The 24,658-nt window shown below is 34.4% G+C and overlaps 1 protein-coding gene across 1 annotated transcript in view; it reads left to right on the forward strand.

Annotated features, from left to right (window-relative positions):
- LOC129220724 (transient receptor potential cation channel subfamily M member 7-like) overlaps positions 1-23,225 on the forward strand; it is a 100,387-nt gene extending 77,162 nt beyond the window's left edge. Inside the window, exons 20-31 of the mRNA XM_054855154.1 lie at positions 7,282-7,315; positions 7,903-8,011; positions 8,091-8,268; positions 10,615-10,754; positions 10,834-10,979; positions 12,123-12,354; positions 14,977-15,135; positions 15,273-15,359; positions 16,548-16,641; positions 17,128-17,229; positions 18,581-18,796; positions 23,115-23,225. Of these exons, the coding sequence (XP_054711129.1) occupies positions 7,282-7,315; positions 7,903-8,011; positions 8,091-8,268; positions 10,615-10,754; positions 10,834-10,979; positions 12,123-12,354; positions 14,977-15,135; positions 15,273-15,359; positions 16,548-16,641; positions 17,128-17,229; positions 18,581-18,796; positions 23,115-23,225 (1,608 nt within the window). The remainder of the gene's footprint in view (positions 1-7,281; positions 7,316-7,902; positions 8,012-8,090; positions 8,269-10,614; positions 10,755-10,833; positions 10,980-12,122; positions 12,355-14,976; positions 15,136-15,272; positions 15,360-16,547; positions 16,642-17,127; positions 17,230-18,580; positions 18,797-23,114) is intronic.
- The last annotated feature ends 1,433 nt before the right edge of the window (positions 23,226-24,658 follow it).

A 24,658-nucleotide genomic window follows, 5' to 3' on the forward strand; every position in this document is an offset into this window, starting at 1 on the left:
CTATGTGTGGACACTGTAGTGCAATGCATTGTAACAATATTTCAGACCAAGTCAACAAACTGTTAAATGACCCCTTATAAAAGAAAAATTGTAGTTATAATAAATTGATGCCTTTTTTTTTAAATGCAACCTGTTTTTCAGAAACCAGTTGCTACATAGTCCTCGAGTTGTAACATTTCGCAAAACAACGGTTCACACTGATCAGTTTCATGGGCCGGATGTGACCCGTGGGAAGTAGGTTGGGCACCAATGGTTTATAATATTTTAAGAAGTAAAATAGAAAAAGGAATACTCCGGTATCATCATTAGTTTTCGAGCTGTAAGCGTATAATCATAATACTGCTATTGCAATGTTTCGGACGGGGCCGGGGGGGGGGGGGGGGTGAAAGCAATAGGGGTACTCTCCAACCACGGATTGTATGGAATTTTCAAACGTCCAGATAAGACGAATCTATCTGAAAGAGGGGGAAAAGTAAAAATTTGATGCTGTTATTCCGCTTATTTGAATGAGTCTCTGCTTCTGCAAAAGCTGGCATCGCTAAAAAATAATAGATTCATCCCTTTCTGGCTGTAAAACGGATGTTTGTCTTGCCGTACAATCCGTGGTCAGACAGTAGGGACTTTGTGCTTTTTTAGTGTATACTTAGTATATCAACATCTTGAAAAAAAAAAAAAAAAAAAAAAGCTTTCCCCTATTTAGTTGAGACACGAAAAGCGTATAATCGTACTGCTCTTGCAATGTTTCATGGGGGAGGGGAACAGGGGTGCGGGTCGGGACTTTGTCTTATTTTAGTGTATACTTTTTGCACTAACATCTTGAAAAACATCCGCTTTCCCCAAATTAGTTGCGACACGGAAAGCGCATAATCATAGTACTGCTCTTGCAGTTTTTCGGAGGGGGTGGGGAGGAAAGCAAGAGAAGTGGGGATCGGGGCTTTGTACTTTTTAAAGAATACATTACGTACTAACATCCTGCCAAAATTCAGCTTTCTCTTAAATAGTTGCGACACGAAAAGCGTACAATCATAGTACTGTTCTTGCTGTATTTCGGAGGGGGTGATTGGGGAGAAAGAGTGGTGGGGATCGGGACTTTGTACTTTTTTAAAGAATACATTACATACTAACATCCAGCCAAAATTCAGCTTTTCCCTAATTAGTTGCGACACAAAAAGCGTATAATCATAGTAACGCTATTGCAATGTTTCGGAGGGGGTGGGGGGGAAACAAGAGGGGTGGGGGTCGGGACTTTGTGGCTTTTTAATGTGTACTTTATATACTAACATCCTGCCAAAATTCAGCTTTCCCCTAATTAGTTGCGACACGAAAAAAGTATAATTATAGTACTGCTCTTGCAATGTTTCAGAGGGGGTGGGGGAGAAAGCAAGAGGGGTGGGGGTCGGGACTTTGTATTTTTTTTAGTGTATTCTTTATGTACTAACAATCTGCAAAAATTTAGCTTTCCCTAAATTAGTTGCGACACGAAACCTTTATTGACTGGGCTATAACATGAGACGTTCAAATTGCATTCCACAGAGGTAGTGGCAAAGCCAGAAAAAAAATCCTGGGGTGAGGGTGGAGGAGGGGAGAGGTTTCAAAATCGAAAATTGTTGCTTTCTTTACCATTAATTTCTAATGTGAAAATCTCATTCAAAAAATAGAAGCAAACTTTTAAAATGTCCCAATAATTAATCATTATATCACATGCTTAAAAAATTTAATTATTTATACATTCGTATTGATATCACAATGGCTTTAAAAGGAAGAAAGGGGGCAGTAGAATGAGGAGAAAACTATTTTCCTCATTGCCCCTTCCCCAAAGGTAATCATATTTATAACTACCATTATTTTAATCTTATGCCAATTTTTTGCGGCTATTTCACGAGATTATTTGAAAATTGAAACTTACTCTTTAAATACATCTTTGTTTTATAACTGCACATAAGAGCTAGGCCTTTTAATAGCTCCTCCTGATTTTCTATATTGAAATCCTAAGTCCAAGAGAAGAATGTTATAAGCCTTCAAGCAGAAATATTTTATTCAAATAGCTATTCAAAACCGTCACAACGAAGTACTTGAGCCTGAGGAACAAGTCATAACGCTTGGTTTCCCTAAAAAAACATTTAATGCTGTGTTGGAAGTACTGAGTGACAATGGGGTTGTTTCTTCAGTCAAAAGTAGTACTTTTAGTTACTGAAATTGATAGAATAAGCAAAAAAATAACATGAACCCAGAATTTTTTTTCATTTTCCCAACAGTTATTTTTAAATTAATTTTTTAAACTGTCAGATTTTTCAAACAAGGCGTGGTTTAAATGACGTCACAAATGATGCTCTTTGGCGCATCTTTGTACCGCGTTTTTACGTTATGATAATCAAGAAGCGAATTAAAATTGCGCTCTATGCTTGCTATTAACCATATCGTTGCCAATACACGTGAGTAAAGATGCGAATTAAATATTTTGCTCTGTGAATGGCAACACAGAATGGCATTTCATCATTTGTGATGTCATCGGCAAGAAATGTAAACAATGAAAGCTCACCGATTTAAGTAATTTTTTAAAAATATTAAACTTAAACAAATTATTTAAAAAATAGTAAGATCATATGTTTTTAAGCATGTTCTTTCAGAAAAAAATATTTTTAAAATTTTGGAAACGATCCCGTTATCCACTTTCGTAAGACTATTTTACACCTCTTACACCAACAAAGGCAATCATCACGAAATATTACTTGTACATTTAAGAACTGGAAAATTATTTGTGATTGCTTTCCGCTCAATATGCAGTAAGTTAATTTTATTAAAACCTTTCCTGTTTGAGAAAAGCTAGTGTTGTTTTCGTTTTCTCCTTATTGGTGGTAGAATAGTATTTCAGATAGGGCGCGTTTAAGAACGAAACACAATGCATTAGGTTCAGGGCGGGAGTAAGGATTTCCGCTAACACCCGTTTACATAGAAACCTGCAGTTCAGCAATTCCAGTTTGAACCAAGCCACTTTACTTCTGTTATGGGGTAGGTCGAAAGTTCTACCTGAAATGGAATGATCAGTTTCCCCCTCCAGGCATAGAGAGATTTCTAATCGTGGTTTATAAATGTTTATTTATTAAAGCAATAGCACTTCAAAATATATCTATACATTTTTATACGTCACGAAAACAATTGAACAGTAAACAAAAAAAAATAAATAAATAAATAAATAAATTAATTAATTAATTAATAAATAAAGAAAGAAAAAAAATAATTGAATTTTGACATCTTGAATTCAAATTATGTTTTTCGCAATCACGAGTGTGTGTATGTAGGCGTGTTTGTTTGTGAGGGGTTTGGTATGTATGTTTGTGTGTAGGAGGTATGTGTATCTGTGTGTAGGCATGTGTGTTTGTGTCTGTGTGCAGGCATGAATGCGTGTATGTGTGTGTGTAGGTGTCTGTATGTATGCGTGTGTATGTGTTTGTGTGTGTGTAGTTGTGTATGTGTGTAGGTGTATGTGTGTGCATGTGTGTGTAGGTGTATGTGTGTGCATGTGTGTGTAGGTGTAGGTGTGTGCATGTGTGTGTAGGTGTATGTGTGTGCATGTGTGTGTAGTTGTGTATATGTGTGTAGGTGTGTGTGTAGGACATGGATGCAACATGGAGATGGCTTTCGCTATAGGAGCAGTATCGTGAGGAGCCGGTCGACGGTGATGCTGCGGAGGGTGCTGGCGGGAAAATAAAATGATAGAACATCAAAACAGTCAACTGAAAGCAATAAGCAATCGTGATTTTTCAATAAAATAAACGGAACGGAAGCAGCGCAAAGAAACTTGGGTGAAATATTCCTTTGTCTCGAAGTTTCCCCCGGGGCCCAAACCCTTGAGAACAGGGCTGCGGAGTCGGAAGGAAAATGGCCGACTCCGACCCCGACTCCGACTCCTGGATTTTGAAACGCCCGACTCCGACTCCGGATTTTTTTTAAATTGTATTTTTTCAACTCCCTCTCTCCCTTCAGGGGAAGGGGGAAAACCTCTAAACAGAGATTGAAGTATTAATTCCTTTTTATGAAAATTTCGCATTTTGTTTTTTATTGTAAACCCAAGACGCATACAACGTCAGAAATTCAATTTAAAAATCAAATTTTCCAATAGTTACGAGTTAAAAAGTGAGATGACTTAAAAATCCCTTTTAAAAAATTTGAAAAGGATTATCTGTAATTTGCTCCCCTTTAATGTTTAACAAATAGACATTGATCAAATCGTGTGCTTTTAATTTTTGAAGGGAAAACAAAAACCTTTTTTTCTAAATCCAAGTTCTTGAGAGGGGGTGGTTTGCCTAGGGTGACACCCATCTGGTAGATGGTAACCAAAGTTAATTTCAGAGTTTATAAAAAAATATAAATACTTTAATTCTGAAAATTTTCGCGAATATATTTTAAATTATATTTCATCAATAAAATTGCAACGAAAATAGGGCGCATATACATCAGGAGCTAATTTTACACAAAATGCGGCGGTATACAAATTTGTACGAATAGCTTTTACTATACCTATGTTTCTCATTCGCAAAATTTTTAATTTAAATTTTATTTGCTGCTTTAGAGGTAACCTTAATATGAAGATTTTAAGATTAACTGCAATTATTGAGTATTGTAATCAAGAAATCATTTACACTTATTTTGTTCCATACTTTTTAGTGAGAACCAAGCTTAGAAATAGTCTTAATAAAGAAAAAACCATTAAATTATTTCGTCGGATCTTTTGGAATCGTGCTTTCGCGCCAGAACTTTTTTGAATTTGCCGTTCACCCTTAAACGTTTCAACATTAGCTACGGGCCTCAACTTACTAATTTATTACGTTTCTTTTACTATTTTACAACTGAGATCGAACAAAACACTATATTTCTATTTTTATTTGTAAGTGATTACTTGAAAATGTTAGGCAACAAAACCGTTTGCTGACAGTTGCTATTATTTAAGTTAAAAAGTAAGCAAACTAGGGGACGGCTACAGAAAGTTCTGTAAGCACTCAAGCTAGCTGATTGCCATAATGGCAGTTATTTTCTCATTAGTATCTTTTCATACATATAATTGAACCAATTGGAAGTCAGTTTTTAAAAAATGCAAGGAGAGTCGGCGAAAGGGAAAGAAAAAAAGAAGCCCGGAGTCGGAGTCGGATTCGGCATGTTTTCTAACAACTCCGACTCCGACTCCTTTACCTAAAATCAGTCCGACTCCGACTCTTCGACTCCGACTCCGACTCCACAGCCCTGCTTGAGAAGGCTGCCGTAACTTTCAATAATTCGAACTACTACTATCTCGAAAGTTTTAGCTGGTCCCTTGGGACTAGTTCCCTGATATTCGAATACCTGCCAGAAAAAGTTACTCAAAAGTACGGGGACACAGTAGTAAGTGCTGTGCGCTCAGGATTACAACCTTTCTACTAATTGAGTATTACGGACTTTCGAGGATACAAAATTTGAAAAGACAATTGGGGGTTAATCGCGTCTCGTGGCAGGCCTAAATGAAGTAACTTGTTCTATTTGTGTTTCAGGGACAGTACAACTTGAATGCAGGCGTCCCTCGTATAACACGGTACTTCTACAACACGGTTTCGATATTACACGGTACCAAATTTGTGATTATTATAACACGGTTTCGATAATACAAAACTTTATTTCATAACTACGCGGTTTTGATGTAACACGAATTTTAAAAGAAGGACTTTAATTTTTGTTCAATACGCTGTTGAAAAATGTATGGTAACAACTGTAATAAGTTTTTACTTTGTTTTTATGAAACTCTTACGAAAAATTGTCTGTCTTGGGCTCAAAAATATGGTTTCCCCGTAACACTAACTTTTAACTTTTAAAAACATAAGTTGATTTTTCTCATTAGTGTTCTAAAAGCAAAAAGGTGAACATTATTTTGTTTCCAATGCATTGTAAGAAAATAAGATTAGGATTAAACATACGCTAAATTAGGCAAACGATAGATAAAAAATGTTGTCGAAACAAAATATGAAATAAAGTAAATAGAATGATTCTATTTATTTTATTTTAAATTTTTGTTGTTGCTCAGACAAACTTTATCTCTACAGAAAAGCTCAGATTTTCGTTTTCTTATGGAATGCGTTTTGTTCTTAGTATAGAAAGAAAACAGAAAGAAATGTGGATGATGTTTTTTCTTGTTGTGCATAACAGTTTTAATTTGAGTTTTGTAAAATAATTAAGTTTTATCTTTTATAACAACTCTTTCTTTTAAATCAGTGGGTCTCTGTATGTTCTGGTTGCCAGTTTTCGTTTGTATGTTCTGTTGAGCCGAAATTTCAGCTATTGTAAAATTTGCACCTTAGGATTTGATTTCGTTATAACTCGGTACACATTCCTTGATTTACATTATTTCAAGATCTCGTATAACACGGTTTCGATATAACACGGTACACATTGACATGATTTATGATATGTTCATGATTAATTAGGTTAAAAAATGAGTAAAAAACATTTATAAAAAAGTCTCGAATAACACGGTTTCGATACTACATGGAACGAATTAACCAAGTTATACGAGGGACCGCCTGTATTTCCATTCTTTATTTTTAATTTCATTTAGCTAGCTCCTCCCCCCGCCCATATTGCGAATTCATTTTTCTCTTTATACTTGATTTTGAAATGAAAAATGTTTCGTTATTTGACATTTATATAACTTTTCATTTTCTGGCTGGCTGGTTATGCGCTTCATACCCGTGAATCCCACAACGAGCCGGGATCATTCTATTATCTCCTTACCACTCTCTTTCAGTTATTTAAAGTTTTCCCACAGCATATTTCCCCCCTAGAATTATGATTTTTTCTCGAGAGCTTCAGCTTTTTTTCTGTTTTTAATTTTTTTTCCCAATAGATAATTAACCAATATTTGGAATAACAAATGGTGTTAAGTTTATATTTCTCACATTAACCCCCTTTTTATAACCAGTTAAAAAAAAAACTTTTCTTTTAAACTCATATGCAATTATCCTTGTAAAGTTTTGCCTTAGTGAACTGTTTCCTAAAGTCATCAGATCAGTGGTAATGTAATAATCGAAGTTGTTTAAAAAATTTTGCTTTGAAAATCATAGTGACTGAATGAAAAATATATCCTTGTAAAATAGTTTCAGGTAATGCAATCCAGCTTCGATAAGAAATTGCATACCGTTTATTTATAGAGACCACACCTGGAAAATTTCCTTTTAATTCAGTTGTATTTAAATTAAACTCTGTCATGCGTAGGTAAACGGCAGTATCTGCAGAAATGAGTTTTTGAGATATTTGAAGAAACTCATTTTGGACTCGATACTAATAGGGAAATGTTGGAATAAAAGGTTTTTCTCTCTCTTTCTTTCAGTGGAAACCAAATAAACAAGCTTTTACAATAAAGCTAGCGTTAAATAAATGTCAAAAATGAAGAAAAAAAATGAAAATGTGCAGTTATCGCCTTTAACCCACCCACGGCAGAGCTGATTGATGACGTTATATTTAAGTAACAGTTCATCATGCAAAACCTTTAATCTTTGCCAATTTGTAATTAAAAACTTCAAGCCCGCCCTGTCTAGTGATCAGAGGAGTCTGGCTGCGGTGGGGAGGTCCCGGGTTCGAATCCCGGCTCGGCCATGGATATACTTTCTCTCCTGTCCTTTTCCTTCTTTCTGGGAATGTGTTGTTGTGATGTGAATGGCTGCCTAAACTATAAACGGGTTCTTATGACCTGTGTGAACTGTGGAAGTCGGACTTCACACCAAATTACGGTCCAGTTGGAAAAGTGAAGCAGCGCATCCCAAATTGCCAGCTTAGCTGGTGCATGACAACTACAACAACAACTTAATTTTAAACTTCTAAAATTGTAGATCTATCTACGAGCTAATTTTCACGTGTGTAATCAATTCTCTGATTTTACAGACGATGACGTTAAGTGTCCAAATGTTGGCTGGTGGGCATACATTTTTAATATTCAGTATTTCGTGTTACTGAAGTTGATTCTTCTCACACTTCTATACGCACTTTTCAGGTATGTCATTACAGATATATGTTTAGTTTAACTGCATAAAGTATTACGAATTAGTCACAAGTTTTATCTTTTCTTTCAGTGCGACAGCATCTAAATTGTCAGCTGAAAGCGACGCCATTTGGAAATTTCAACGATATCATCTGGTTGTTGATTTTTCTAACCGTTTGCGGCTACCGGCTCCTTTGAACATTGTGAGCTATATCATAATCGGCATACAATTTCTGCGCTGGTGCTTTTGCTGTATATTTTGCCGAGAGGTAAAATATTTTTATTAATCTCTCATAAAGAAATTTACTTCATGACCAAAACTAATAAGAATATTTCAGGTAGGATGTTGTAAAATCAAGCATTTTTCAGCAAACAAGCATGAAACGATTTTTTTTTTTTTAATACTTCAGTAATATTTTAAACATTTCCAGTCATAATTGCCAAAATTGATTCATTATTTAATGAAAAGCTACTAATACAAATCGTAAGAAATAAATAAATACCTCTGTACTGAGAAGTAAAAGGAAATAAGTTTTGTAACCCAAAATTATAGATTGCTGCAGACACGTGTTTCGGAGTTTTAAAGAATCCCCTTTTCAATGCAAATTTTTCAATAGAAAACTGAGCTTTTAGACCTAAACTTTTACCGGATGTCTTTACATCCTAATGCTCATTATTTTGCATTGAAAAAAAGGGATTCTTTGAACTTGGAAATACATGTCAGCAAGAATCTGTAATTTTGTGCAAAATTATTTCCTTTTAATTCAAATCCATTTTGTTATTATTATTATTATTTTAGCATTCTACTCCAAAAGGTGAGGTTAGGCGAAATGTTTAGAAGAGTTTAAAAATGAATTTTAGAGTAAAAACTTAAATTATTAAATATTTGAACAAATTGAAATTAAGTAACGAAAGGAATAAATATACTGTGCAACATAATTCGAGCTTTCAATTAAATTAGAAATTGCTTAGGTTAATAACTTATAGGTGGTTTGGTTGTCTTTTGTTGCTCTACCGCTATTTGTTCAATGTTGAGGTATAATAAGATAAGAATTTGATATTTCGGGTGTCTATGCAAATGCTGATAAAAGCTACGTCAAATATGCGATTTAATTGGTTCAAAGACTCCACTTTCATCAACAATAATTTTACACATCAGAATGAAGTAATTCTCAACTGATAGATTTCACTCGGAAAAACGGATTCTAATTTTCTTTTACGTAGCTGCTTTCTCTTCAACTTTTCAAAATGGTAGGCCGAGCTTCGTTACGCTCGATGTACTAGTGATACTATTTGATCTTCATAATAATGACCTAAAGGGTTTTTTTTTTTTTTTAGAGGTATAGAACTTCAAGTTGGCAACACTGATATGTGTGCCATTTTAATAGCTGTCACTTGTTTTGTGTTCTGTTCGGTTTGCCATTTCATCATGGATAGACAACAAGGCGGTGCAATATGCCACACAGCGCGGGTCACAATTGATTTATTGAAACAAACGTTCGGTGAACGAATAATTTCGCGTAATGGACCCGTGAATTGGCTTGCAAGATCATGCGATTTAACACTGCTGGACTACTTTTTGTGGGGCTATGTGGAGTCTCTGGTCTGCCACAGACGATTGACGTTTTGGAAGAGAACAACTTATTACTGACATACGGCCTCTATTGCTGAAAAAAGTGAGAAAATCGGACTTTCCAACTAGACTTTCTCCGAGCCAGCCGATGTGGCCATATGCCAGAAATCATATTTTAATAAAAATGACTAAGAATCATATTTTGAATAAAACAACATTCATGGCAATTAACAACATTTAACTGTGTTTCATTTGAACCTAAAGTTCTCTACTTCTAAAAAAAAAACACCTTTTAAAATGAGCCCGAAAGTGAATAGCATTTTATTTTAAAGAAAACACTTCGAAAAAACTATTCCACAACACTATGTCTTTAAGCCTAACATCTCCCCCATTCAATGACACTTTAAAATTTGAAGCACATTTCATAAGCTTTGTCTCACATGATTTTATCAGTTTTTGGTGATCGTTGAGACAAGCAATAAAAAAATGATACCAAAATTTAAACAAAGACCAGAAAACAAATTCTTACTGGTCGTAGTAAATGTTACAGTTGAAGTGATGATACATGTATATTTATTTGGCGCAACTACTATATAGAGCAGGAGTTGCCAAATTGGGTGCCGTGCGAGGGGGTGCCGTGAGAAAGTCATAATTCTTAAAAGAGTGCCGAGAATTAGAAAAGTTTGGGAAACCTGGATAGAGGATTAAAGAGGTTGGACAACGACATGAAAATTATTATTGTCTCTGGACGTCAATACGCTAAAGAGCGTGGGAATTGGTGAACAATTGAAGTTTATGAATCTATAGTTTCATCTATGCAAAATAAGGTTTCACACTAAAAGGTGAAGTGAGGGTGGAGAAAAGTATATCCTGTCATAGTCTGATGTTGTTCATTGGCAATACCAATAACTACCAAAGCAGTATATCTGATAAGCTATCAGACCTAGATTAATTACTAACAATTTTAGTGCAAAAACGTAAATGTGCGAGTACCTTTAAGAATATTTTTCTAACGAATTTATTTCATGGATTAATTTTTCAGGATAAAATGAAATTTCAGTCCGATATGCATCAGGTTACAGCAAAAGACTACACTTATTGGAACCAACTGGCTCACGAATATGATGCCGTTCAGCAGACCAAAGAAATGGAGAAAGACATCATAGAGAAGCAAATGGACATGTCAGTATAAAAGATTATTTCGACTTTAAAATTAAAATCTCTGGCGATATTGTATCATCTAATCATATTATTTTCCTAGGACTAGAAGTTTGATTGAAGATTTTGTTTACCACAAGCAAATGATGCAAGGTTTAAAAAGTTCCGTTAGAGAACTCGAACGCTTGATGAACTATTCGCATGTTCATTTAGAGAACATTCGGCATTTGACAAATCGAGATGCTGGGTGTAAGTATTTTCTTTACATTATTTCTTTAAAGATTTGTCCAAAATATCTTTTTCATGCAGGTTCAGCTAATGAATATTAAGCTAATCGCTATCAAGTAGCTGGTTAAGTATAGTGCCGAATCTACATTTTTTTTTGAACCCTGGCAAATCTTGAAAATAACTGCCGCCTCTACCAATCTTCATTCATGTTTTTATATTGACTTTCAACAAAAAAAACCCCACAGAAATAAGGTGAATTTGCCACCCCGCACAAGTTGCCACCCGGGGTAAGAGCCCCGGCCTTCTCCTTCCTAGACTCGGCACTGGTTATTAAGCCGATGCAGATTTATCTGATGCACAATAATTTTAGGCCAAATAGCTTGATAATATCGTTCAACTTATCCTAAAAAACAAGTTAAAATATTAGTTTAAAAAAAGTTCGCATTTAGTTTGGTGCATTTCTCTTTAGATTGAATACCATTAACAATTGAACTATTTTTTTTTTTTGTTTACTATATTATAAGAGATTTTTTTATTCACTAGTGGTACTCGCACGGCTTTGCCCGTAGTGGAAAATTAAAAGGTCATTTGGTTCGCCCGTATATTTACAAATAATGGATGATGAATTTCTTGCCAATAGGCTATACTCATTCGCTCTCCCATGTTACGGTTCTACGTAATGATAACTTCGTAATTTACTCGTCCATCTTATGATAATTTTGCTCCCGAAAAGTGCTTAAAATTGAAAATAGAAAAAGAACAAAATCGAATTTTTAAAAAATCGCTTCTAGGTGCACACCCCCATGCTACAAACTAACTTTGTGCCAAATTTCATGAAAATCGGCCGAACGGTCTAGGCGCTATGCGCGTCACAGAAATCCAGACAGATATCCGGACAGAGAGACTTTCAACTTTATTATTAGTAAAGATAACTATAACGATTACTGAAGATTATGACACTGCAATCAGCAATTTAATTTTTTTTCGAACAAGGAGCACAGTAGTTATACTGTTTCATTGTTCAGAGTTCACAAAACTTGCTCCCAAAAATTTTGTATTTAAAGATATTGAAAAGATTTCTAGGATGGTAAAATATAAGTATAATTCTCTAATAATAAAGAACAATTTTAAGCATATCATTTTTTTTCTCTGTGTGCTTTACAGTGACAGCTTGGGACAACGTTCCTGACACAAATAATCGTGCTTTGCCACCAGTTATGAACGTATTATCACGTCGTTCGCCATATCCAGGAACTCGAGTACAAAGATTCCCAGTTCCAGATAAGTATGTTCCATGGGAAGTAATGTGGATTGCTTACGACCCAGTGGCATATACTCTACCACGGCAAGATTTTCCTGTTGCTCTACAGTCCTTTGTAGATGAAGACTTGTTATTGTAAGTTCTTTTATATTTACTAACTGCAACTGCAGTGTGGCTATGATTAGCTGAGCTGCGACCTTGACAATATTTACCTCTTTTTAGGGAGTTCAATACAAAGGGACGTTTTATTGGCGTGGATTTGAGTTGGAATATTTTGACCCAGCCAAACACAGCGCCAATTACCCTTTTCTATTACTCCAAAAAGTAAATATTGTCAAGTCATGACTCAACTTATCAGACCCACATTATAGGCCAGGGCTGTTCAACTGGCGACCCGCCAACATATATTGTGCGGCCCGCCAACTTCTTATTTAGCATATTTCTTTTTTCGGCATTTTATGGTATCAAGAAGCATCCGAGACTATCATTCTTGGTCAAACCGGGGCCTCCGAAATTTCCTCTTGATCGCTCTTTTACTCCTGTCTTTGGGAGAAAAAGGTACAGGACATCTACAGGTCAAGGTCAAGCAGCCCTACACGCTGGTGTTTAAACGATTTCCCAGAAATAGTATTGCCTTAACTTTAGCGGGAGTAGACAGGGAGGGAAGAGAGAAACATTTCAGATAAGCAAAACCTGCCTGCAATTATTAAAAATATCCCTCCCCCTCCCGCCCTCACTGACTCTACAGCCTTTGTTGATTTCGAAAAAGAAATTGAAAGCTTGTTCTGGTCAACTCTCCGCTCTTTTCCGTTGATGATATTGATCTGACTGGTTGCGATGATGGTTAGTTCCTCGGATAAGCTTGCAGCTTTTAGATATGAAGTAAACCTTCTGTGTCATTGTTTTATAATAAATAATTCAACTATTAATTGTTATTGTATAAGAGGTAAGAGGTGAGGTTATTGTTCAACTTTTTCAAACTGCGGCTCGTCAGGTGATCAGTGACCGGAGTTCTGGCCCGTGGGCTCTTCGCAGTTGGACAGCCCTGCTATAGGCGATGCCACCCAGTTGTTTTCGCTCACCCACCTCTTGTTGATGGTTTTTAGGGCGCCAAATTTTGAGTACAATTGTTTTTTTTTTTTAAAGAAAATAATGAAACATTTATTACATTAAAGGGAAAATAGAAATTAGAGACGTAAAGCTAGGAAATGCAGAGAACGTAGTGTCAAAAATGACCGTATTATCGCCCTTATGTAGCAACTAGTGTCTTCAAGTATTGAAATATCCCTACTGTAAGAGCTTTACTTTTTATTAACAGAGCATTCAGACAATTGTTGATGTGGTTTGTTAAGATTTATACTCGCTGTCAGACGAAAAACTTTTGCTAATCACAAGTACTCAAACAGAAAAGCATCCCAGTTTTACCATGAACAGGTGCGCCTAAAATCAGAATTAGCTATCTACATTGTTTTAAGCACATTTTCTGGATATTTGCAAGCTGGTGTGAATAAAAACGATTTTACAGTTACGTGTAATGTATAAAGACTGTTTATGAGGTAGTCGGGTAGACCGGGGCACGTTCATTCAGTATTCTTGTTTCAAAACGAATTATAACTGGAGAACCAACTGTCATAACTGATTGATGCTAATCCCTGGCAAACATTCTCACAAATTTTTGAGTATTAGTCGAGCTTCGGTCCAGCATGCAGAAAGAATAATCTGTTTTCTATCAAGTCGAGTAAATTTTGTGTTGAACATTTTGAAGCTTATTGTGAATAAATAATACTTAGTTAAGAAAAACAAATGTGTAAAAATTAGCAGAATTTTATCCTTTTTTGAGAATTGTATTTGTGTGAACTAAAATGTTATTAAATTTGTTTGCTCGTTAACTTGGCGACAGGGCAAGTTTACGCGTTAAACGTCAGAGCACTTTTACGATCGTTCTTACTGTGTCTTACTTAAACGTGCCCCTGACACTTTTTTCGCTCCAAACTGTCTCAAACATTTTTAGTATTTGCCGGCTTTTGAAAATTACCATTTAATTTTTAAGTAAGTTACACATTTGTATCTTATAGCTTTCAAGCATATAGTGCTGTCTTCATGCCCCTTCAGCTTCAACTTTATACACTATTCAGTCTGTAATAAATTCATTTTATTTTCGCAATAGAAAGACATTACGTACAAAACACTAACAAAACACGTTAGGTGTCAGAATAAATATGCGTAAACGTGCCCTGTGTCCGAGGCAAGTTTACGCAACCGACTTGGACTCAAAAATAATTTTTGCAACAGTTAAAACCACAAGCTGAGCAACAACTCCATTGCAATTTTGATTCCATTAACTGTTTCATAAAACCGTAATGTTTAAAATTTCCTGTCTAAAATTTCCTAAGTTAAAACCTAAAAATTAGAAAATTCATTGAAAAAAATCCGTGTAAACATGCTCCGGTCTATCCTATACTTTTCAGAATACACTCCAAACTATGGAAATAAGGTTATTGCTTCTATTAAAAATTTGAAATTACGTGAACTTGAACTACAACACTTATCAGGAAAACCTAAAGGTTACTCATTACTCACCATTTACATAGCGAGTAAAACGCAAACTTTCTTATTCTTCTTCTTATTATCATTATTTATACTAGATTTATAAATATGAATCTGTTTTTTCTACATTATATTGTAATTCATCACTATAGTTTTGTACTCTGAACGAGGAAAAAAAATGGTTGGTAATAAATATGAGCTAATTTTTAGACTTCAGGAAAAACAATGCCCACAGGAGGCTCTTCCGGTATATTCTTGGAACAGTGTCACGGTCAATCCAGCAGGCATTGGATTGGACAGATTATCTTGGATAACGAGCAATGATGGTTCCAACCTGGTGTACAAGTTGGATAGCGAAGGAGTTCCAAAGTAAGCAAAAGAAAACTGAAACATTTTCTTATATTTTAGAACTTAAATTTTTAAAACGATTCTCAATGATACTGAAGGTTTTCTGTTGATCGACTGTCAAGGGAATCTATAACAGATGTATGTATTATCTGTTACAGGAATCCAATGGGAAGAACGGGATTACGCGGAAGAGGAAGTTTGCTTCGCTGGGGTCCCAATCACTACATGCAGATTATAATAACAAGGTAAAATATCAAAATTAAAAATTTTGGTAAAGTTCATACGAACATTTATTTTAAGCTTAACAATAAGTCATTTTAATATAAAGCGTAAAAATACTGTTCCGAATTCAAGAAGTTCATCTGAAGAAAATATGTGCTTATCATGCTTGTTCTCAGAGACGTTACTTCTTATTTAATTTTTTTCACATTTTCATAATCGATTTTTCTTTCGAACAATGCGCAAGAAAGAATCTCCAAATAACTTTAATGTATGAGATGTGTTAGTCCATGTACATAAGCATTCCCCAATCGAAGACATACTAACAAAAATGATATAAAGAACTATACGCACATGCAATTGTTTAAAAATCATCCGCTTAGACGTGTACCTTCACTATGCGACCAAAAGTATTGGGACAATTTCAAAAGCTAACATTTTTAAGGATTTCTCAAAAAATAAGAGATTAATTGCTTTGTAACTTTTGTCACATAAAAGGTATGCTCCAGACGTTATTTTACCAGAAAAGTTATATCACCCTTGCGGTTCGGGGATCAGTAACAAGTTGAGGAAAACAAAATGGTTTTTGATCATCATTCATTGTAAATAGCTGAGAATGAGCTGTTAATTTCGTACGTTCGAGAAAGTATCACTAATATTCACGAAGATATAAGCATTTTTTGAAAAACAACGTATTCTTTTTGAAGGTTTTTCGCTCATAACACGCTAAGTTCTCCATCAAAGCTTACCAAACTTCCAGAAAACTTGACAGCATATGAGAAAAGCATAATATTAAAATTCGAAATTAGAATGGTAAAAATTTGATAAAATATGGATATTTAAAGTAATTGATGTTTCACTGCGCATACGTGAAAAATAGCAATTTATAACATTCATAATCTAAATCCCAGCTAGATTCCTCAACTCATAATAAAATTATATCTGAATATCTTAAAAAATTAGAAAGTAATCAGCGATCTAATGTGCCGAATTTCAATAATTCTCGGATAACGAAGAATTGTAATGGGTCGTTCGCAAGTTTGCAAAATTTGCTTTGCAACCATTCAGTGTGTTTCACGATAAAAACTGATTATTTGCTAACGATCCTTCATGATTCGTCGCCTATCCAAGAGTTATTCAAATAAAGGGAGAGTAATGTTGACTCTAGATCAAAGGTTTGTCTTTGCTGTAGATTGCTTTTTTTTTCCTTACAGGTATCAAAAAACTAGAGAGTATTTCTTATCAACTAAAGGTTTGGAATTCGTGGTTTTGTGGTCTGAGAAACGATTCCAGCTGTCAATACCCGGGGTGAGTTATTTCTCCAATTTTAACTGCTATACTTCTATGTTTTTTGAATGGCCGTTTAAAACTATTCGATAAGGATTACAACATTTTAAACCGAAAGGAATACATATTGACACATATTTCTTTCTATGAAAAGCGTTGTTATCCCTACTACATACTGTACATGCACTTAGTTTTGCGAGGCTTTAATTTTCTCGAATTTCGCGAACTCGTTGGGATCGCGAAAAGGAAAGCCTATAGCGAAATATTTTTTACGTATAAAATTTACTTTTAAAATAATACTCACGAAATTTTCTGCTTGCAAAACCACTGATATCACTTTCATTTTTGCAAAAATTACAGCTCTCGAAAATAAATGCTTTTACAGAAATGTAACGTAATGATACAAAAATTTTCTTTTAATTAGAATTTTTGGTGTTAATTGGTTTCTGACATAAACGACTCAACGATATAGAAGTGTGCATCATCTATCCTCGTTATTTTTTGCAGGGTTTTGTATCCGGCGAACACAGGTATGAAGTCATAAGATCCATGTTTAAATCTCAATACACAGGAAATACGATTTGGTCTGATGCGAAAGAAGTAAATAAGGTAAGATAAGTCACATGCCGGAATCACTTTCTCACTGAAAAAAAATCTTGTACATTATGTATAGTTAGAAGTGCTGTATCAAGGGGGGGGGGGTGCAGGAATACGCCTTTCTTGGATGTTATTGTGAAGATAATGCAAATATAGTATAATATAGTTCGAAACCACCCTTCGTTTAAAAGTATAAATGGCTACTTTTTAAATCAAAGCTGTCTAAATAATCTAAATTTATCTATTATTAGTCAAAAATAAATCCATCAAACACGACATATGTCCCGCAAAAATTTAAGTTAGCTAATATTAACAAATTTTCTACACGATTATAGTTAAGATAAATACTAAAAGGTATTAGTAGAAAAGGTTAATAATATTCTCATAATTAGTTGACATTTATTGTACATTTAGTTGCTGCAGAAATTTTGAAATTAATGATCATTAAACACTTTATAATGAAACATTGTTTTCAATGAAAACCTTATAAAAGGCAAAAATTTCATCTAACTTGAAAAGAAATCATACATTAGTTGACATCTATGTAAAAAAAATCTTCAAAATGAAGTTTTTTTCATTACTTTTACCTTATTTCATGGCTATTTTATTTTCATTTTTCATGTTATTAGATATCATTACGCTCTAGATGTAAAATTATTATTTTTCAAACATCGTTTTCCCTTTTGGGGGGAATTTAGGCATGGCACTAACATGAAATGAAAGTGAAAGGAAGCGAAAACAAATCTAGAGTTGAAATTCTTCTAACTCTTCTGGTCCAAGATGGCGATAGTTCAGCCTGAATGCATTTAGTGGGCTCTGCTACTAAGCATCTTGAAGCATAATAGAATGCATTTGAAATAATGTAAGTGTTCAGCATTCTGATTGCTATACAATCCAATCATAAAGAGACAGAGTTTACTTTGCGCAGGACCTCATCTTCTGTACGGGCAGAATTCGGGCTTTTGAGGTTCATAACTTAGTCCTGAAGATTTTTGAACTATACTATCATCCCCGGACTGGCAATATCTACCAAGTCAATGCTGGTGCCGTTGAATACAGGACATCCAGGGAAAGCCATTCCGCCCTGTCTCACCCTTCTAAAACTAAGGGAGCCAGACATCCATTTCTAAAATATATAGAGATGTCTTGAGGACATCCAGGGAAAAAGCATTAAAATCAATTGTCACCCGCCGCAGGCGGCAGTGAGCCACTGCAGTTGGCGAAAGGCGGTTTATGTGAGCAGGGGGAGGCGTCTCTAAGTTTAAAAAAAAAAAAGAAAAACTGCACTGATAAACTAAACAAATAATACATTTTCTGTTGTTTTGATTGTGAGTCAAAAAAAAAAATCAAATTTGCATTTCAGTTCTTTTTGGACTGTGTGGTGCAGAAGATAGAAAAATCGGACAGCAATGAATCTTTGGACAGCATCATCGATAACGATGAGAGCAGCAAGGTGCTTTGCGAGGTGGTCTGTAGGGGATACATGGATGATCCCAGCAACACAGATCAGGCCTGGAAAGAAGTTGAACTGTGGCATGTGCATTATGACACTGCTGAGAATGTATCGGAAAGATTGCAGGTATCTATTGTCAATTTATTATTCGTGAAATAAATACATGATGTTTAAATAGTAAATATTTGACGCCTCAGTGTGTAAGGGAGATAAGAGCCTTACTCCGGTATCTGCCTGCGTGGAATAATGAGGTGGCAGATTTAACTCCCTCTCTCACTTTGAATCAAGTTTCACTCTATTCTGGGAGTGTTAATTCTTCTCTGTATTGTCTGCATGCGCTCTATATTATACAGACTTTAAAAAAAACCTTGTAAAAGAGGATAAACGCTGCGTACTACACTAAGTCTTCATCAAATAGTGAGCTGAAAAGCTCCTAAAGTAAGACGTAAGAACAAACATTTTTATTTACGAAATTCGTGGAAGTATCTGGCAATAATTACAATAACTCACAGTGCTTTTCAATACAATATTTAGATTAAGCAATAAGTTACTTCCGTCGGACCAGAGCTACGTGCAATATACCGGGAGCCCGGTTATGATATAGAGACTGCAGCTTCGTCCTTGCTATAGACTCAACAGTTTATAGTAGTCAGTAAGCGAGCAATACCCAAGCTTTGCCTTCTTTTGATGATCTGAACCGTACCATATCTGGGGACTCTCGCTGGTGTACTAAATTCATTTTATCAACCAGTTTGTTATCACTCTCAACTTCAATAAGAGGACATCTGACTCCAGCTCCGTTATTTTATATTCTAGACTGATGAGTCCATAACAAGGACGAAACTTTAGTCTCGGGACGTCTTAACCAGGCTCTCGGTACATTGTAAGTAACATTTAGATTGTTCATAGAGGCAAAGAAGTGTACTGCCGTGTGCAGGTAAACGGCAGTAACTGCAGATTTTTCGATTTTTATTTTTTTTTTTGCATTTTTGAAATCTTTATTACTATAGTTTTATGGTACAAACATTTTTATTTGGCTGCTGCGGAAAAAAAAGCATTTTTTTTTATCAGTGGTAATTAGCAGTAACTGCTTTTTTAGCAACATTTTGCGGGAAGTCGGCAGTATGTACTTACTGCTCTTTACCTGCCCACGGAAGAACGAAACCTTTCTCCCGTGGTCTGGTAAACGGCAGTAACTGCAAATTTTTTGATTTTCATGAAATTTTTTGCCCATGATTGTTCTGCCGTGGGATGGTAAATGGCAGTAACTGCAATTTTTTTCCCATTTTCTTTCTGTTCTTTTCTTTTTTCTTTTTTTTTTAGAATTTTTCAAATCATGTTTTTTTAGTTTTATGGTGCAAACATGTTTATGTGGTTAGTGCTAAATAAAAGCAATTTTTTAATCAGTGGTGATTAGCAGTAACTGATATTATCGCTACATTATGCAGGTAATCAGCAGTTTCGTTTGTCGATTAAATATCTCGCCAGTTTTATGGCAAACCTTAGTTTAAATTAAAAGAATCACAGTTCAGGTTCAGATTGCTTTAGGATTTTAGATTGATTGATGTGAATTTACGAAGGGAGCCGCTGGCCCTTTAATACCAGCAAGAACCATTCTTATGGTTGTAATTCTATTTGTTTTATTTTAATAAATGTTAGTTTTGTTTAATTGATAGTTGTAGTGTTGTTACTTGTCTAACATTGTGATCAAATGAACAGACTTACGAACAATTTTAAACCTGCAAAATTTGGAGCTGCTAAGTTCTTTTAAACAGTAACGCCCCGATGGGAGGTCATTGTGTGACCTCTCAAAAATATCCTTGATTTGGCAAATTTACAGAAAATATTGCATTTTTTAAAATGATCCCTAGTCGCTTCTCATTAGATGTAGGTATGCGTGCCAGGTCGTATTTTATCTTTGGGCAAAATTTGGGAATTACGTCTCTCGTCCTTGAGCGAAAGAGATACTTAAAAGGGGGAGATACTTGGGGAAAATAATCATACTTTATTTCAAATAAAGTCGAAGAAAACGTTTTGTAATTTCACAGCCATCAAATATTTAAAAAAAAAATCTTTGATTCTTCATATCCGTGTTCTAAAAACAATAAAATAAAATTATTTTTTGCTAATGTACAGTTATAGAAGATAACTTACGAGTAAACACAAGTAATGCTTGGCAGACGATAAATAAACGTGTAGCAACAGAACGATTCTGTTCCATTTGTTTTGTTCCGTCGCAGACGATATTTTTCACAATTTTTAATATATACTAAGCTGCTGTACTTTTAGTAGTTCGATGAGAGCCATTGTTAACACACGAAGCATTTCTTTCGCCTAAATTTTCATGGATATTTATTGCTTTATTGCAAATTGCGGAACATTAAGCGTTTTGTCGTAGTTTTAAAAATGCTTAAAGAATCTTCCAGATGCCAAGTGACAACGCAGAGACATTAAAAAGTTTTCGACAATGCCGTTAAGCAATCAAAACATATGCCTTGTCGACTATTCGTTGTCAGTATTTGAATTTTGAGTAAATGTATTTGATTTTCACGATTTTGAACATGTTGTGGCTTCCTCCAACAACAACAAATTGACTGTCATCAGCATGACTACAGATGACTTCCGTGGGTTCCCTGCAGGACACTCCCAGTGGAAACTGAAATCCATGTCAAGACCGTACATAGAGGACATCGTCAAAGTTGAGTTTCGCCGAGGTTCCCGGAATCTCCACTTTTACAAAGTGGACCATGAAAATAATCAGTTCAAGGAATTTGATTTCCTAAAAAATAATTTTCATCAGAAGACTTCTTCATCAGAAGTCTGCACCCCCCCCCCCCCCCTTCGTCCGCGATTTTGAGAAATTCCAATTAAAAAGAAACATGACAAAAAATTTAACAGATGAAAAAAAAAATCATCTACGGAAGTTTTTTTTATTCAGTGTTTAAAAAGGCAAAACACAAAAATGAGTTCGTTGTAGCAAGGACTGTTTAAATCAGCAAGTATATCTGGTATCTGAGGTGGTACGTAAATGTGTTTTGGATTAAATTTATATCAAGTAGATCTAGGTCGATACCCTATTTAAATTTTTTCATCTTTAATAATAAATTTATAACACATGTATATATACATGTATATATATTAATTTATTTTTATATTGGCATAAAAACATTTGTGTAAAAAATAAATTTTTACTTTATTTTTAAATTACATTTCATTTATTTTTATTAAATTTATGTCAAGTGTACACACGGCATTTATTTATTTTTAAAATAAAATATATTATTCACATTGCAATAAATTTACTTCGTAATGACATATCTACTCCGTATTATGTTGAATTTGTAATTATTGGTCATTCAATAGTACATTGTGCAGTTACTGCTGATTACCAGTAAAAGTGCATGAAAATTACTACTGCGAAGAGCGCAATATCTGCTTTAATTAAAATTTTGATTGCAAAATCAAAATGAAACAGACTGCCCAAAAAATACTTTGATATAAACACATAGAATAGAATAAAATCAAATTTCAATATTTTATTGATGTTTGTGGGAAATCAAAAACGCGTTTCTTCAAATATCTCAAAAACTCATTTTTGTAGATACTGCCGTTTACCTGCACACGGCAGTGTATGCAAAGTGGGTAAAGCTTAACTGTCTTTGACAACCCATAATTATTAGCATATTTTTTAACACGAGATTACTGAAAGAAAAGAATCTAATAACATTTAGCCGAAACGGCAATGATTTTTTTTGCTTTCTGTATTATCTATTACACTACTAAGCTTAAACGCGTCCCTCGTTTTGCTTTTGCTTTTTGTACATTTGTTGTTTGGTATACACTTACTAGTAACTGAAACACATACATTTTAGCTCACTTAATACACTCGATTTGGATTTTACTAGGTATAATAACTTGCGTTGTTCTTAATTACAACGTTAAAAGTGAAGCTTAAATTTAACTTATTTCATAGATATTATTTTTACTGAAAATATATCCTTCATGCATTGCTGAAACTGCTGAATGTGTGGAAATCTTTCATAATTAAGACTTGAAAGACATTTAAATGGTTTGATTAAGGATATTTTGAAATCTGTCACAATCGTTTCTTATTCCGTTACTTTCGTTTCAACAGTACTACCAAGTACTACTACGAGATGCAATTAAATTATTTAAAATTTGCATGAGAAGACTTATTCTCTGCATTTTTCATTTTACGATCTCTATAGTACTTTCGTATTCAAAATGAAATATAAATAAAGATAAAACTTCAAATTTGGAGCTGAAAGCGATTTTCATTCTTCGGTTATTATTTAGGTAGAACACGATTGCTCATCGACATTCCAGCCAGTAAATGAGTTTATTTTGCTATAGTAAAAATGCTATAAAATAATTAAATTTTACTATATTTAAACATGTTTCTATTTGTTCTCCTTTTTTCTAGGCTCAAATGGGCTGGAGGTTGATAACAGAGGATGCATTTTTCAAGCTTCCAGCAGGACAAGCAGTCCTATTACAAGACATAGCTAGAAAGATGAAGGCCACCATCTTGTAAAAAGATATTCTAGATTGTACTTCATCGTCATACGCACAGTTTGAATGTATCGTTCACCAAGATGAATAGAGGCACAACTCAAAAGGTTAAAATTTCAAATGTTTAGGAATACTTACGAAGCCAGGAATAAAAAATCAAAGAGATTGACGCCATGACTCCTCCCTCGAACTGTCTCCGCATAGGATTTCCGCAAACGGTGACAGTTTAATGGAGGAGTTATGGCATCAAATGGAAGTGGAATAGTGGAATGCTGTCGATTTTTTCTGGAACAGGGCTCTCACTTTCTTTTTTATGTCCAGAAATTTTCAGTTTTTGAGTTGTGATACTTATTCTAGGTGCACGAGATATTTGTACATTTCAAAGTATTACTTTTTAAGTTTGAATAATTATACAAACGATGAAAATCCTTCACTTTTTTAATTGAGATTTTTAACTTACCAGTTACAGTACTTACATATTCTAATAACAGTAATACGGGTATCCCTGGTACAACAGGGTTAATTCGTTCCGTGTAGTATCGCAACTGTGTTATACGAGACTTTTTCATAAATGGGTTTTTTACTCATTTTTTAACCTAATTAATCACGTACATATCATAAATTATGTTAATGTGTACCGTGTTATATCGAAACCATGTTCCGTGTTATATCGAAACCGTGTTATACGAGACCTTGAAATAATGTAAATCAAGGAATGTGTACCGTGCTATCGAAACCAATTCATAAAGTGCAAATTTTATAATAAATGAAATTTCGGCTCAATAGAAGAGATAAACGAAAACTGGCAACCAGAGAGAGGACATACAAAGACCCACTGATTTAAAAATAAGAGTTGTTATAAAATTATTTTACATACTTCAAACTAAAACTGTTATGCGCAACAAGAAAAAACTTTGTCCGCTTTTCTTTCTGTATTAAAAACAAAACGCATTCCATAAGAAAAAAAATGTAGCAATAAAGTTCGTCTGAGCAACAACAACAAAACAAAATTTAAAATAAAATAAATAGAATCATTCGATTTATTTTATTTCATATTTTGTTTCGACTACATTTTTTTTTCGTTTGCCAAATTTAGCTTATGTTTAACAATAATGTTATTTTCTTACAATGCATTGAAACAAAATAATATTCACCTTTTTGCTTTTAGAACACTAATGAAAAAAATCAAGTATTGTGCATTTTAAAGTTGAAAGTTAGTTTTACACGGGGAAATCAAACTTTTGAGCCCAAGACAGACAATTTTTCGTAAAAGTTTCATAAAAACAATGTAAAAACTTATTACAGTTGTTATCATACATTTTTTAACAGTGTATTGAACAAAATTTGAATTCTTTCTTTTAAAATTCGTGTTACATAAAAACCGTGTAGTTAGGAATTAGTTTCGTGCCGTCTAATATCGAAACCATGTTGTAATAATCGCAAACTTGGTACCGT

The sequence above is a fragment of the Uloborus diversus genome, chromosome 4 (assembly GCF_026930045.1).
Source record: "Uloborus diversus isolate 005 chromosome 4, Udiv.v.3.1, whole genome shotgun sequence".
In the NCBI taxonomy this organism is placed as follows: Eukaryota; Metazoa; Arthropoda; class Arachnida; order Araneae; family Uloboridae; genus Uloborus; species Uloborus diversus.